The sequence below is a fragment of the Hyperolius riggenbachi genome, chromosome 7, assembly GCF_040937935.1.
Source record: "Hyperolius riggenbachi isolate aHypRig1 chromosome 7, aHypRig1.pri, whole genome shotgun sequence".
NCBI classification, from domain to species: domain Eukaryota; kingdom Metazoa; phylum Chordata; class Amphibia; order Anura; family Hyperoliidae; genus Hyperolius; species Hyperolius riggenbachi.
In genome coordinates, this window is record NC_090652.1 from 214393069 (window position 1) to 214407701 (window position 14633).

Genomic DNA, 14633 nt, shown 5'->3' on the forward strand with positions numbered 1-14633 from the left:
ATTTTTATTATAAAGCGACAACATCCCTAAGAATGATTCTTTGACAGATCCACATGGAGACAGTTCAGCAAATTTTATGCAGCCTGAAAATGGTCCAATCAAGTGCCGCAAAAGCAGAATTTCAAACTGCATGAATTTGTTGGGCGTTTGGGAGGTTGGTTGAGTACAAAGCCAGTAATAAGGCACACTAGAAATTGAAGTATAAGAACTTAGATATTCTTCTGGAACTAAAACAACCCCATGTGTTGGGGTACCGATTCAGCAGTGAGCCAATTTTAGCTCGCATAGATATTTTGCAGGGTTGAAGGTTTGAGCAAAAAATAAAATAGGAGTTCTGTCTCTCATAAGCAGCTGGAATCTGTTACAAATGTATATAGAATGCTGATAATCAAGTGACCATATTGACAAACCGCTTTTAAATATACCATAAAGAACACCACAATCGTAACATAATTTATTAATTTTGTATCTGTGAGATTTGTAAAAATGAAGGACTAAAAGGGTTATGTATTTGGAAACGTATACAAATAGAAATCTAAGGTTAAGCCAATATAAATTTTACTGCAAGCAATAAGAAACATAATAACGTCATTATAAAGTAGTAAAATAAGACCAATAAATCACTGAAATAGATAAGCTGGGAAGAACAGAAGGCCTTTATGAAAATGGCAGCTATGACAAAATAGGCATGAATCCAAAATGAGAAATCAAAAAAAAAAAAAAAAAAAAATCAAAAAAATTGGTAGTTGTGAAGCAGTTAGGAGCCCTAGTACAGATTAGAGACAAAAAAAAAAACACATTTGAAGAGAATAGAGATAACATTTATGAGTTCCAGAGAAGAGCGAGGTACAATGAGGCAGGAAGCAGTGAGTAGACAGAGTTATAATGGGCCATGAGGATTATAAAGGAATAGGATAAGGAGGCATGGAAACAACTGGGCTGCAAGATCTTATGGCGCATAGAGAGGGGGAGAGGCATGAGGCACAGAGAGTTCTGAGGTAAACGGGAGGAGAGATCAGAAGGAATTGTTATAGAATTCAATAGGAATGTGTATGTAATTTGCAAATATTCAACGGTATATTCTTCAGCTATGCTGTCAACTACTGGTTGAAAAAATACAATTTTCACATAAATTGAGTCAAAGGAAACGCAGAGATGGATTTTCAGGGGGCTATAAGTTGCAGTCACCTTTGCTACTATGGTTATTCAATGTGGTAGACAATGACGCATTAGAGTAACAAGTTGCTTCAGCCCCAGAGTTGCACAGATGCTGGCATCTGCACTGGATCACATTAGTAGCAACGGTTCAGTATCTGAGTAGATGTGACTAGAGCTGGTCATAAACTACAATTTTGTTCAAACTTACTAGTACAATGTGGTGAAAGAGTAAACAGTGACAATTTTAAGACTTTAGTTAGCCACTCATACTACAAAAGGGGCAGGAAGAGTGAGGCAGGGAACACGCTTACAGGGAAGTTTTCCAGTGTGATTCCCAGGTTTCCGTTGGTTTTTGCATTCGCGTTTAACACGTACGTTTTTCACGTACGTTTCTACTGCAGCATGTACTGTATGAAAGGCTGCAGAAAAAAAAAACCAGAAACCAGAGTTGAAAACGCAAAAAAAATGTGAACGCAAAAACGATCGAACAGACGCAACAGACGCGTTTCCCTCGCAAGGCTATTGACTTCAATAGCCTGTAGAAACGTGCACATTTTGCCGTTCACAGCATAACATGCACAAACGTGTGTAGTGTGTTTCCTGCCTGAACAAGATGGTAAAATCTAAGTTGCATGGTGGGCTGCCAACATTCTCTCGTCTGACATGGCCCTGATACAACTATTTAACTGTCTTTCTCAAAACTCTGTCCAGGCAGTAAGGGGGTAAATATCAGGGAGAGTGTGAGGAGAGTAAAAGACATAAAAAGGTATACTGAGGTATGAGGCAAATTAGCAATGTGCACTGAGGGTTGCAGTATAGACAGGTTAGGTGTATAACGCCAACTGTCTCCTCCCATTAAAGAAAACATCAAATTTACTGCAACAGTATTCTGTTTCATTTCTTCCTTCCTTGGTGTTGTGCAGAGCCTCTAACTTCTTCCATTCCACCTCTTTCCATAGGCTAGGACATGCCTATCGACCAAGGCAAGTAGTGTGGATTTCTCCAAAATGTGAAAGCTATACTTTATAGTTCAATACATTTTGGAAGCTGAGTATAAAAGGGTTATACATATAATCTGCTTGTCATACTAAGCTCATTAAAGTGTAATTGTCGGGCATAAAATCAATTCTTTATTTTTATCTGGTAAACAAGTAATACGGATGCTAACCAGTCAATCCAAAAGATAAAATCACTATTTCTCTTCTTATTGATAAATGATCATTCCCCAGTTTACCCTACTCCTATTTGGTACACAAAAAGGAAGCTGCAGGGCATACTGGGTTGTCTTTTTGCTTCTATACTTCCCCTCAGACTTAACTAATGCAGCCTGATTGGCTGAAGCCTTTTTCCCTCCTATTTTCCCCTCCCACACCTCTATTCTTCTCTAATTGGCCCAGTGTTCTCCCCAGAGCCATTTACCCAGGCGAGCCACCCAGGTGAAATCCATGAGCGCCCGGATAAAATGATCCTTGCTCTGTGCACCAATTAGTGATCAGCGGCGGTTGTATCATTGCAGCCAGCCGCTGTCACTCAGGGATGCTATCTCCGCCCTCCTCCCCAGCTCCCGGCAGTCGTGTGGAGGGGCAGGGAATGCAGGTGACGTCACGCAGCTCATATGAGCTGAAGATTGGAGAGGAAGCGCCGCTCAGGAAGATTAGAATCTTCCTCCTCTCCCTGTACTCGGCAGCTCAAATGAGCTGAAGATAACGCGCAGGTCTCTTCTGTGTGGCATGTCCAGCCAGACTCTCCTCTCCTCTCCCTGTACTGGTCCTGCTGCCAGCCGCAGCATGTTTGTGCGAGTCTCACTGGCGTCTACTAATGGAGGAAGGGGACCTCTAACTCAAATCCCCCACCCCCCCCCCCCCGTTAGCTAGAACTTTACTATGCTTGACCCTCACAATTATCTTGTCCTGCCACTGCTTTTCCTGGGCACTGATTGATGACAGAAGTGAGTGTGGATGGAGGGGGGAGGGGGGGAGAATTGAAAATGAAACTACCAAGATTTTTTTCCCCATGTTTCCTATATACATGGGTTGTGTAAGAGGGGATATCTGGGGCCATAGCATGATATTAATAAGCTGCCTGCTTATCAATACTATGGCCCAGAAATCCTCTTTTCCACACTGGGACCATCCATGTACATAGGAAAAGCTGCCCATTGTCAAATCAGTAGAAGGGTAGTTAGAACTTTAAAAGGGCACTATAACTGTTAAAGGAAAAGGGCCAGTTACTTACCTGGGGCTTCTTCCAGCCCCTTAAGTTGTTCTTGTCCCTTGCAGTCATTCCGCACCACTTTGACATGTGGCCGCATGCGCGGCCACATGTCACTCGCCTCCTCTATCACACTCCTGTGACCGGTAGCGTTTTGCACTTGTGCGGTAACTAAAAATTGGTACTACACATGAGAAAAGCACTCCTGGCCACAGGAGCATGATTGAGGGCGTGCGGGGCTAAGGAACAGAGCAGCGTGGAATGACGATGAGGGAGCAGGAGGACTTTAGAGGGCTAGAAAAAGCCCCAGGTAAGTAACTAGCCTACTTTTTCTTCAGTTAAGTATCCCTTTAAGATATTCTAGTACAAAATACGGATCCTAGCATGTCAATTTATGAGAAGGGGGCATGCAATTCCCCACTTAGTGGCACCCTGCACGACTTACAATACAATACAATAACATTTCTATAGCGCTTTTCTCCCATAGGACTCAAAGCGCTTAGGCTCTCTCAGATTCAGTAATTAGTAGGATGAAGTATTCACACAACAAAAGTTATATTTCTGCAAATGCCAGACTGAACAGGTGGGTTTTCAGTCTGGATTTAAACACGTCCAGGGATGGGGCTGTCCTGATCTGTTGAGGTAAGGAGTTCCAAAACGTAGGGGCAGCATGACAGAAGGCTCTGGGACCAAAAGTTTCCAAGTGCACTCTGGGTATGACTAGATTATTAGAACCTGTTGATCTGAGAATACGGGGATTGCTACGCAGCTGCAACATATCTTTCATGTATCCAGGGCCTAGATTATTCAGGGATTTAAATGTCAGTAGGCCGATCTTGAATAGGACCCTCCATTCTATAGGTAGCCAGTGAAGGGAGTGCAGGACTGGCGTTATGTGGAAGTGACTGGGTTGGTTGGTTAGCAGTCTGGCAGCAGTATTCTGTATCAGCTGTAGTCGATACAAGACCTTTTTTGGAAGGCCAGTGTAGAGAGCATTGCAGTAGTCCAGTCGGGATGTGATGAAGGCGTGGACTAAGGTTGGCAGATCTTCTGGGGGTATGAGGTGCTTGATTTTTGCAATGTTCTTCAGGTGAAAATAGGATGATTTCACCACAGCAGAGATTTGAGTTCTGAAGTTTAAATCCCAATCAATTAGAACTCCCAGGCTACGCACATGATCAGAGCTGCGCAGATCCGTGCCTCCTATTCCCAGTGGTGAAGACTGCAAGTTAAGTTGTTTTGTTATCATGCTCTGCCCTCCTATCAGAAGGACTTCAGTTTTGTCTGCATTTAGTTTCAGCCAGTTGTCATTCATCCATTGCTGTAGTTCACGTAAGCAGGCGTTTATAGTTAGAGTTGGGTCTGTCACACCAGGCTTGAAGGAAAGATATAGTTGGGTGTCGTCTGCATAGCAGTGGTATGTCAGGCCATGTTTTTGGATTAGTTTTCCCAGCGGTAACATGTAAATCGTGAAAAGCAGGGGAGAGAGGATTGAGCCCTGGGGCACCCCATACTTAAGTGATACAGGGGTGGACAGGAAGGGCCCCATAGACACTTTGTGGGTTCTGCCACTCAAGAAGGATTGGAACCACTGAAGAACTATGCCATCAATGCCGCAGTATTCCTGTAGCCTGTTTATCAAGATGTCATGGTCAACTGTATCAAAGGCTGCAGAAAGGTCTAGCAGTATGAGGATGGAGCACTCTCCTCTGTCTCTTGCCATGAGCAGGTGGTTGCATATTTGGATGAGGGCAGTTTCAGTGCTGTGGTGTTTCCTGAAGCCAGACTGGAATGGGTCATAACTGTTTTGTAGGATTTTGGCTTCTAGCTGGAGGTAAACCGCTTTTTCAATTAGCTTGCCCAAAAAGGGGAGGTTAGAGACAGGTCTGTAGCTGGTCATTGCATCTGGGTCCAGTGAGGGTTTTTTGAGGAGAGGCCTGATGATTGCTTCCTTCAGTAAAGCAGGAAATATCCCTGATTTTAAGGAACAGTTAACAATTTTTAGGAATACCGGTACGAACAGGTCGGGGCAGTTCAACATGATCTAGATCACAGGTAGTTAGGCGGACGTGAAGGAGGATGCTTGATTTGACTTCTTCATCAATTTCTTTGAAGTTTGACCAAGGTGTTACATTGTCTCTGCTAATGGTCTTCGGCGCTATATTAGGCTCAGATGCTGTAAGTTGGATGGCGGACCTTATAGCGGAGACTTTGTCTGTGAAGAAATGGGCAAATTGGTCACAGAGGTCCTTTGAAGACTCGATGTTAAGTTTTTGACATGCCGGGTTGCAGAGTTTTTCCACTGTGCGGAACAGTTGGGCTGGTTTGTTAACTGCATTTGCAATCTCTTGTGATAGAAAGGATGATTTTTTTTCCCGTGATTACCTTTTGGTAGCTCTTCAAGTGGAGGATTAAGGCATGTTTGTCTTCTGGGGACTGAGATTTGCGCCACAGTCTCTCAAGTTTTCGGCCTTGTCTTTTCAGCTCTTTTATAGCGTTATCAAACCACTGTGCATGATGGTGTGGAGTAAGATATTTGGTGCGCAGAGGAGCAATGGTCTCAAAAGGTGGAGGACACACATTTGTTGTATTTAAACACCAGAGTATCAGGGTCCAACCTGGAGTCAGTCAATTCATCAAAGCTAAGGTTATCTCGGATATGTTGAGGTGTTAGCCCTTTTAAGCGGCGATATTTTATTTGATTCTTGACCTGGTGTTTGACAGCTGGTATTGAGAGGGAGAAGTGGATAGTGTGATGGTCTGACCAGGCAACAGGATTAATTTCCACATTGGCTATTGACAGCCCAGTATGGAATATAAGGTCCAGAGTGTGGCCTTTCCTGTGAGTAGCAGAGCTGATTGATTGGAGGAAGCCCAGTTCATGTAAGGCACGAGGTAGCTCTATTCCAAGTTTTGAAGAGGAGTCATCCACCCATGTATTGAAATCTCCAAGAACAATCCATCTGGGGTGTTCCAGTGTTAGGTTGCATAGGAGGTCTACAAGTTCCTTAAGGAAGTCTGAGTGTTTTTCTGGTGGGCGGTAGATCAGCAATATGTTAATGTTTTTCTCAGCTGAAAGTTGCACCCCCAAGCATTCAAACGAGTTGGTAGGACCTACAGTAAGTGGTCTGATTTTCAAAGCTGATCTAAAGCAAAGTGCAACCCCTCCTCCCCTGCGTTCTTTCCTGTTGCAGTATATCACGGAATAGTTTGTTGGCACGGCAGCCTCCAGGGTGGGGCCAACTGGTTCAGAAAGCCAGGTTTCAGTCAGGCAGGCCAGATCAGAAGACTATTAGATCATGTATGATTGCTGTTTTGTTGTTTATCGATCTGACATTACAGAGGACAGCCTTGATGGGGCTACCCTGGGAGCTAGGGTCTGAGATTGATGACTCCAAGACAGAACAGTCTCCAGATGTGTGGCTGTCATCTCTGCTGGATTGTGCTGGAGCTATTAGGGTTGTTGGCTGGGTGTACTCTGTAGATTTTGTCACAGAGTTATTTTGGTTCTGCGGTGAAGAATATCTTTTCCCACGTCCTCTCGAGCCTCTCTTTGTCTTTCTGAAGATTCCAACAGACTTCAGTAGAATTATTGTGGATTTGTCAATTGGATAGATATTTCTTGGTTGGTATACAGCTAGAAGTCTCTCTGCTGAATATTGATGTTTACACATTAGGATGGACAAGAGACAGCTCAGGGCTCCTGTTGAGATAGGTCCTATTTAGAGTCAAGGTGTGAACTTTGTCAGCTGTGGCTGGTATCCTGCAGAGATCAAAGGGCCTGTATAGACTGAATTGTCCTTACACAGAGATGTATGGATGGACAGCATGAATTTGAAAACAGTTCTTTGTTTAGGAATTTGAAGATATAATGTATAATATATGTAGAAAAATATAGTCTATTGAGCATAGATGCTGTAGATAATCGATGAAAGTTACTCACAGGATGGGAGAGGGCAGGCACAAAGAGGCAGAAAGTCTTTAAGGTCTCAGGTCAATTCCAAGGAAGGTGTGCAGTGTTCAGCCGTGTGTGATACCAAGGAAGATCCAATCCAGCTTAAATCTTTGCCATCCCAAGTAATCCAGGTGTTCTGAAAGGTTATAGGTGTTGCTGGAGAAGTGCTACATTAGAATCCACTGAAAATTCGGTCCAGTCTTTTCATTAAGAGGTTTAAAGTAGCAGAAATGAGATGTAATGTCTGGAGCAGCCTTAAAGAGCAGCAGCACCAGTCTGGGCGCGCTCATGGTTCCCCCACCCGGCTACTTTTACATACCACCCAGCTGGAAAAAATTTCTGGGGAGAACACTGTGGCCAATATTCCTCATGCTGAGACAATGCACTTTTCTATAGTGAAGGGCGGGCAAGATCAGGCAGAGGAGAGTAAGGGAGGAAATTACATCAGAATTGGCTTCAAAATAGCCACACTTAAAATTGGAAATGCTAACAAGGATTTTCTCTTTTACTGTAGAAAAATAACTAAAATCAAAATGTGGACAGTGCAATACATATGTTATGTGAGTAGAGCAAGTATGTATTTACTTCTATATGTGTATTTTTTTCCCTGAGATAGTATGGCTGACAGCTCCTCTTTAAAGGATTTTCATTTAAAAAAAAAAAAAGGTAATATAATAGAGTCTGTATACATACATACGTACGTGCGTGCGTGCGTGCGTGTAACGGACATTGCCTAAAAGGAAAAAAAATGTGTCAGCCTCCATTCCTCTCACACAACAGGGTCCCTTTAGCCCCATGAAATATGGAGGTCACGTGTCCAGCAAAACAGTTTTTTGGGGAGGGCTGGCATTACTTGTACAGCAACGTAGTCCCACATAAGTGTTGCTCTACTCCACTACCTTTCAATTCTCCATTGCCTGATGGGCAGATTGTGTCAGGCATGAGCAAGGTTTGAGCAGCCCCATGTCCGCTTTAAGTAAACTTGTTACTACAAAGGAAAAGTTCATCAATATGCCAAATCCATGATATACTGTAGTTTGAAAAGAAAAATATGCGCTTTATCCAAGAAACTACAAACATATTTACACATGAATGCACGGGGTGGATAAAGCCGTTGCATTATGGGAAAGCGATCAATGCAGGTATAAAATATGATGATTAACTGGCAGTGTGTAGGGTGGTATACACAGGACTACATGCCCATTCAGTTGAATCATTTTGGAAACCAAGCAGCAACTCAAAAAGCTAATAATGGAACATTTTCATGACATCACTAAAAGGAATGAGGCTTTCCGCTGGGAATTCATTACATTACACCATGAAGCTGAACTAAATGGATCACTTTGTAGAAGCATTTGTGCCTGCAAGATATGATACACTTCAGTAGGCACTGCTAAAAATGAAATGACATTAATAAACTGCAAACTGTTTCACCAAGAGGTTTGAATCAAAAGTTTTAATAAAAATACTGCATACTGGTGAGGGCCCAGCCGACCTAAGCGATACATATGCTTTTAAATCTAACTGCATATCTTCCTAAAGCATGACTTAAGGCTCATACACACATCAGACCATAGTCTTTGGAAAATGAAAGATCACAGACCAATTTTACCCCCTTCCATGTAGTATGAGAGCCATACCTACACAGTCTTTTCTATGGAGCTTAACTCCCCATCAGACATAAATCTTTGCAAGATGCTGCACACAAAGATGCTGTAGACATTCAACAGATCAGTATCTGCAAAAGATCTGCTCCTGCAAAAGATCCGTTCCTGCAAAATGCATTCATAGTCTATGAGATCTGCAGATCATCATACACACCTTGTTTAACAGCCATTCATCTGCAGATCAGATCCACCAGGATGGATTTTCAGATCTGCAAATGATTGTCTGATCTGCAGATGAATGTTAGTTAAACAAGGTGTGTATGATGATCTGCAGATCTCATAGACTATGAATGCAATTTGCAGGAACGGATACAGATCTTTTGCAGATACTGATCTTTTGTGTCTGTACAGCATCTGTGTGTGCAGCATCTTGCAAAGATTTTTTTCTGATGGGGAGTTAAGCTCCATAGAAAAGACTGTGTAGGTCTGGCTCTCATACTACATGGAAGGGGGTAAAATTGGTCTGTAATCTTTCATTTTCAAAAGACTATGGTCTGATGTGTGTATGTGGCCTAACACTGCATGGACATGGATTTAAAAACGTTTTCCAGATATCTACACAGAAAACAATAGTAAACTTGTGTTGAGGATCAGTCTATGCTGCTGTTAACATTACATATAAGCCTTTGAGTGTATTAAGTGCTCATGCTCTCAATCTTTAAGCATGAGCTTCTATTACACAAGCTTCCATTACAACTAACATTTAGCTGCAGGTTGGAAAATTGGCCAATGTTGGTAATATACCTGGGGTCTAAATATACGCAACTAGCACAGCTTCACAACATTCTCATATGGATATTATTCAGGGCTGTGGAGTCGGTACAAAAATCCTCCGATTCCTCCGTTTATGAAACCACTGACTCAGACTCCAGGTACCCAAAATTGCTCTGACTCCGCGACTCAGACTCCTTTGTCTAATTTTTACAAAGGCTATGGATTTAGTTCAAAAATCATCCGACTCAGTTTATTGAAACCACCGACTCCAGGTACCCAAAATTGCTCCAACTTCACAGCCCTGATATTATTTATGCACGGGGAACAGGCGGCAGGAGCAGCTCAACAGATTGTGATCGGTTTCAGGCTGAAAATCTATTCACAATCTGTTTGCAGTAAAGGCAGCCATACGATCCCTCTCTGATCAGATTCGATCAGATAGGGATCTGTCAGTTGGTCGATCTAATGGCAAATGGACCAGTGTATGGCTACCTTAAGTTAGAAGTCATTGTAGTAGAGCTTATCATACTCTTTGAATGTACATTATATGATTTTGCAGCTGCTAAACTTTTTTCTGTATACATTATTCAGCTTATTGGACCCAATTACTTAGCTCACATCTATTATATTGTAGTAGCAGTAGGGTATTGTACCCTATTATACTGTAGGATTCTGTGTTATCACTAATGTACTCGTTATTAAAGAATGGTTTATAAATCCTGCCATCTTGGAATATCGAACTATACCGTAATGTATTCCGAGTGATCGTCTATATTGGTATGATAAAAATCTATTAACCCTTCGCACTCCCACATGCAAATGTTCAAACAAATGCATTCACAGATTCACTCACCTAGGCACCACTGTTATCCCTACAACTAAGTTAAAAGCCGGGGTCTGGATGAGTGAATCTGTGAATGCATTTGTTTGAAGATTTGCATGCGAGAGTGCGAAGGGTTAATAGATTTTTGCTGTTTTTTGGCCACACCCCCTTCAGCACCTCCCTTTCCTTAATAACTTTTTTAATGTCCTAACTAGAGGCGATGTGCCTAGATATGTGTGTTTTTTTATATTGGTATGATGGTATGAGGTAATAATTCAGTGGTTGTGTTTTCTTCATCTGCAGCAGTGGAACCCCCACCCTCCTGAATTGGTAGTGCACATCAACAGTTAATTGCAGAGTTTATCATTTTGTTCTCTCTGATTAGAAAACCCCCTATTAAAGGGTGTACAAATGCACAGCGATTATCACCCACATAGATTGGGACTCAATCCCTGAGGCAACAGTCTAAGGCCAAGTGCCCTCCAGATGCCAAGTTCTACCCAGGTTATGTTTCAGCAGGGAGTGGCTGATCACTTGTTGTATTGAGAAGTCATGAATTTGTGTGACAGAGGTGCTCTGCTTGCTATAACTGAATTGCTGTTTATCCCCTGCTTATTGTCTGAAGAAGTGGGCTGTGCCCGTGAAACGCGTTGCATCTTTGGGGTATTTTCAATAAATGTGTAGATCTATAAATTTACAGTCCTTGGTGTCTGCTTTAACGGAGGCAAGTCCACCACTTCCTCCCAGCAATTTAAAAATTTAATGTACTTTTATCCTTCTGGCGCCTCTGTTCACCTACCAATAAATCAGACTGGCAGTAAGGTGTAATTCTGAAAAGCCTGAATAACAGAGTGCAGTCCCCCCCCATCCCCCCCCCCCCCCCTCTTTTGCATAGATAACTGAAGTTTCTCATCTCTTCCTTTACTGGAAACAATATGAGATTTTTCTGTGCTACTAATCTTCTATTCCTTAGCTGTACTACACATACAATTCATTACCTCATAAGTTTATTTTCGCTTCAGATTCCCTTTAAGTGCATTACAGATATTTCAAGAACCTTTCCTAAACAAAAGCTCTGTTTTGAAGAATACTGTCCAAAGTCACAATGGGTTAACATGCATTTAGGCACTTACATGATCCAGTGCTTGGCCCAGCTGCTCTTCCAAAGACTCATTCTGTTCTGTCAATATGTGATTTCTTTTCAGAAGGGCCTGGCCAATACGAGCTGCTAGTTCCAGATCTCGGTCCCTCTGTTCATGAAAAAAAAATAAGACGATTTCTGACATTTCACATTTGCTTAATCAAAGGAAGCTACCAAAGCACTTGGGATTGGTGAGGTCACATCAAATTCAATTTAAATCCACTTGCATTATGTGCCCTATGATATAACATCTGAACACAGCTCCTCTAATGCATGACACTCATTGGCCGGGAGTGCAGGGAAAGATTTATTAGGGAAAGCTGTGTCAAATGCAATTTGTTTCTTGTGAAAATCCAGTTTCAAATTTTCAAATTTATATAACAAAATATGTGAAACAGGTGGCATACTGTGGTATGTGCCCATGTCTAAATGTTCAATTAGGCCCTCCCAGCACTGTACATTTCATAATCTCATAATTCGGAGTCCTAAAACCTGCTGTCCAAGGACAGATTTAGTGTGACAAGCATGTAAACAAGTTAATGATTGTTAATGATTGCTGCTATACCATGTACAAATATAAGTAGGTGATCAAGACCACTAAAGCACCAGTGAAGAATTCTGTGGCTTAAAGTAAACCAGAGACCTTGGAAAGTAAAGATTTGATACTTACCAGCGACAGCTGCTAGAGCCGCAGGGAGGTACTAGTCACGTCACTGCAGGTTGGGGGGTGGGGTGAGTTACGTGTGCAGGCGATCGCGCTGTTGCAGAGAATAAACACTGTTTTCGTTCAAAAACGGTGTTTATTCTTAAATAGAGCAACCGCGCTGTCTCCCGCAGGTTTCCGCTGCTCGATTGTTACATTTATGAATGGTAACAAAGTTCCCATTCATTAATCTCCCCGCCGGCACTGTGATCGCAGGTTTCCAATGGAAGCCTGCATCATCACTTCCCTAGCTACAATGTAACACACTGTATCCTATGTAGTGTACAAAGTACATTAATAGGATTTTTGCTCAGTGTAGAAATCTTGTGGCTATATAGTAAAAAAACACACCTACTGACTTTAGGGGGGGGAATAATATCCATGTCAAGAGGGCATATAATTATTAAATGGGTTAAAAATTAGTGATGGATGTAAAACTGAAAAAATGCACCTTTATTTCCAAATAAAATATTGTCACCGTACATCATACTAGTGATATAATTTTAACGTTGCAATAACCGTGACAAATGGCCAAATAAAATGTGTGGATTTTAATTATGGTAGAATTAATTATTTTAAAACTATAATGGCTGAAAACTGAAAAATAAAGATCGTGCTTGGCCATTTCCAACGGAGCCTGAGAGGAAGCTGGTACTGCGCAGACGTAAACATTATTGCCGTTCGGGAAAGCCAGCGCTGGAAAAAGAAAGCACAGGAGGATGGGGAAAGCCTCATTAGGATCCAGAGGATTCCTCCACAGGGGAACTTTTCCTTACAGGTTTACTTTAAGCCAACCTAGTGTGTTTTTAAAAGCCATGTCTACTGTTTCCCAGGATGTAATGAGAAGCCATTTCTCAATGCCCTGGAGAAAAGTGTAGTAAAAAGTGAATGTTTTATTACATACAATACAGCGAGGTATTAAACAGAAAAAAAAGATTATGAGACTCTGCAGTGCTGGCCACAAATAATCTTTCCGCAGCACAGAGGAGATGGGCAGAGCTAGCTCTATGCTCTCAATGAAAGATTTGCTTGGTTTCCCTTCCAACTCCTCCCCATCTACCTTGTGTGTCAGATAACTGGACTTTGTAAGGACTCTGGACACACCACAGACTGCTGTTGAGTCCAGACAAGCAGCACCTGATACTAACACAGGAAGTCAGCACTGCAAATCTTGCTAACCAGACAGAGTACAAAGAGTACTTCCTGCATAAATGTCAGTCCACTGCTACCTCATGCATTCAAATGAAAGCATTCAAAAATGTAGCCGAATTGGTTGTAAAAATGTACATCCACTGCTATGGTGGACTGCCATTTTTGCCAAGCTAAAGTAACTGGCAGACAAGATGCTGCATTAGGCATGTGTCAACTGCTAAAGCGATCAAAGGAAAAGTGGACTTAAAAGCATGTTAATTCAGCTTCAAAATGCTCCCTGATCAATAAAGCAATAACTCATATTGCTGATTTTTCTCACCCAATCTCGCAATGCCGTATTTGCCATAATTTACTTTATAGCAACATGTATACTGTGTAAACAACATCTAATATTGCTGCATCCCAGGGTGAAAAAAAAGTTTACGCATATTTGTAATCTGATGATCAGTTCTGATCTTTGCATTCTGGAATATATTCGGTTTCTTATAGTGGTTCTCCGGTTTCCAGGGTTCCCGCATGAACAGGATGAGATATATTAAGGGCACAAAGAGCAATGCCATAAAGGTTCTAATGAGGTAATTTTTGCATTAATCTGTTTGGAGATCAGAAGTAATTAAAGCCCTAGTTCAAGTCTTCCAACCCTGTCAAGCGAGCGCTGTTAAAAAAAAGTGCAGAAGATTTGGGCACAGCCGGCGCCACCATAGGCTGTAATAGGAATTACGGCTATAATGGCACTCTGAGTAAGTTGGGCGCCGTCAAAAAAAGCAATAGCTGGAAGCCAAATTACCTGGAGGGGGAATGGTAATAAACGCCGCCAGGACTTGTGCAGGAGCAGGGTGAGCTTTTTCGGCTTTATCCTGTGCCCAAATCTCCCGGCGGCATATTCATAGGTATACATCCTCAAGTACCACCAATAGTGCATGTTTTGCAGAAAACCACAAACATTCAAAGGTGAGGTAATTAGTGTCCCAGCAGGGCTGATTAACGCATACCTATAACATAGCCGCCAGGAGATTTCAGCCCAGGGGAAAGCCGATAATTGGCTTACCCTGCTCCTGCACAAGACCCGGTGGCGTTAATTACTATTCCTCCTCCACCATGGATAGTGG

General features: G+C 42.2%; 1 protein-coding gene across 5 annotated transcripts in view; it reads right to left on the bottom strand.

Annotated features, from left to right (window-relative positions):
- Positions 1-14633, bottom strand: part of TRAK2 (trafficking kinesin protein 2) — a 94511-nt gene that overhangs the window by 30799 nt on the left and 49079 nt on the right. For all 5 annotated transcript variants that reach the window (XM_068245156.1, XM_068245152.1, XM_068245155.1 and 2 more), the window contains one exon: positions 11662-11778. In XM_068245156.1, the coding sequence (XP_068101257.1) occupies positions 11662-11778 (117 nt within the window). The remainder of the gene's footprint in view (positions 1-11661; positions 11779-14633) is intronic.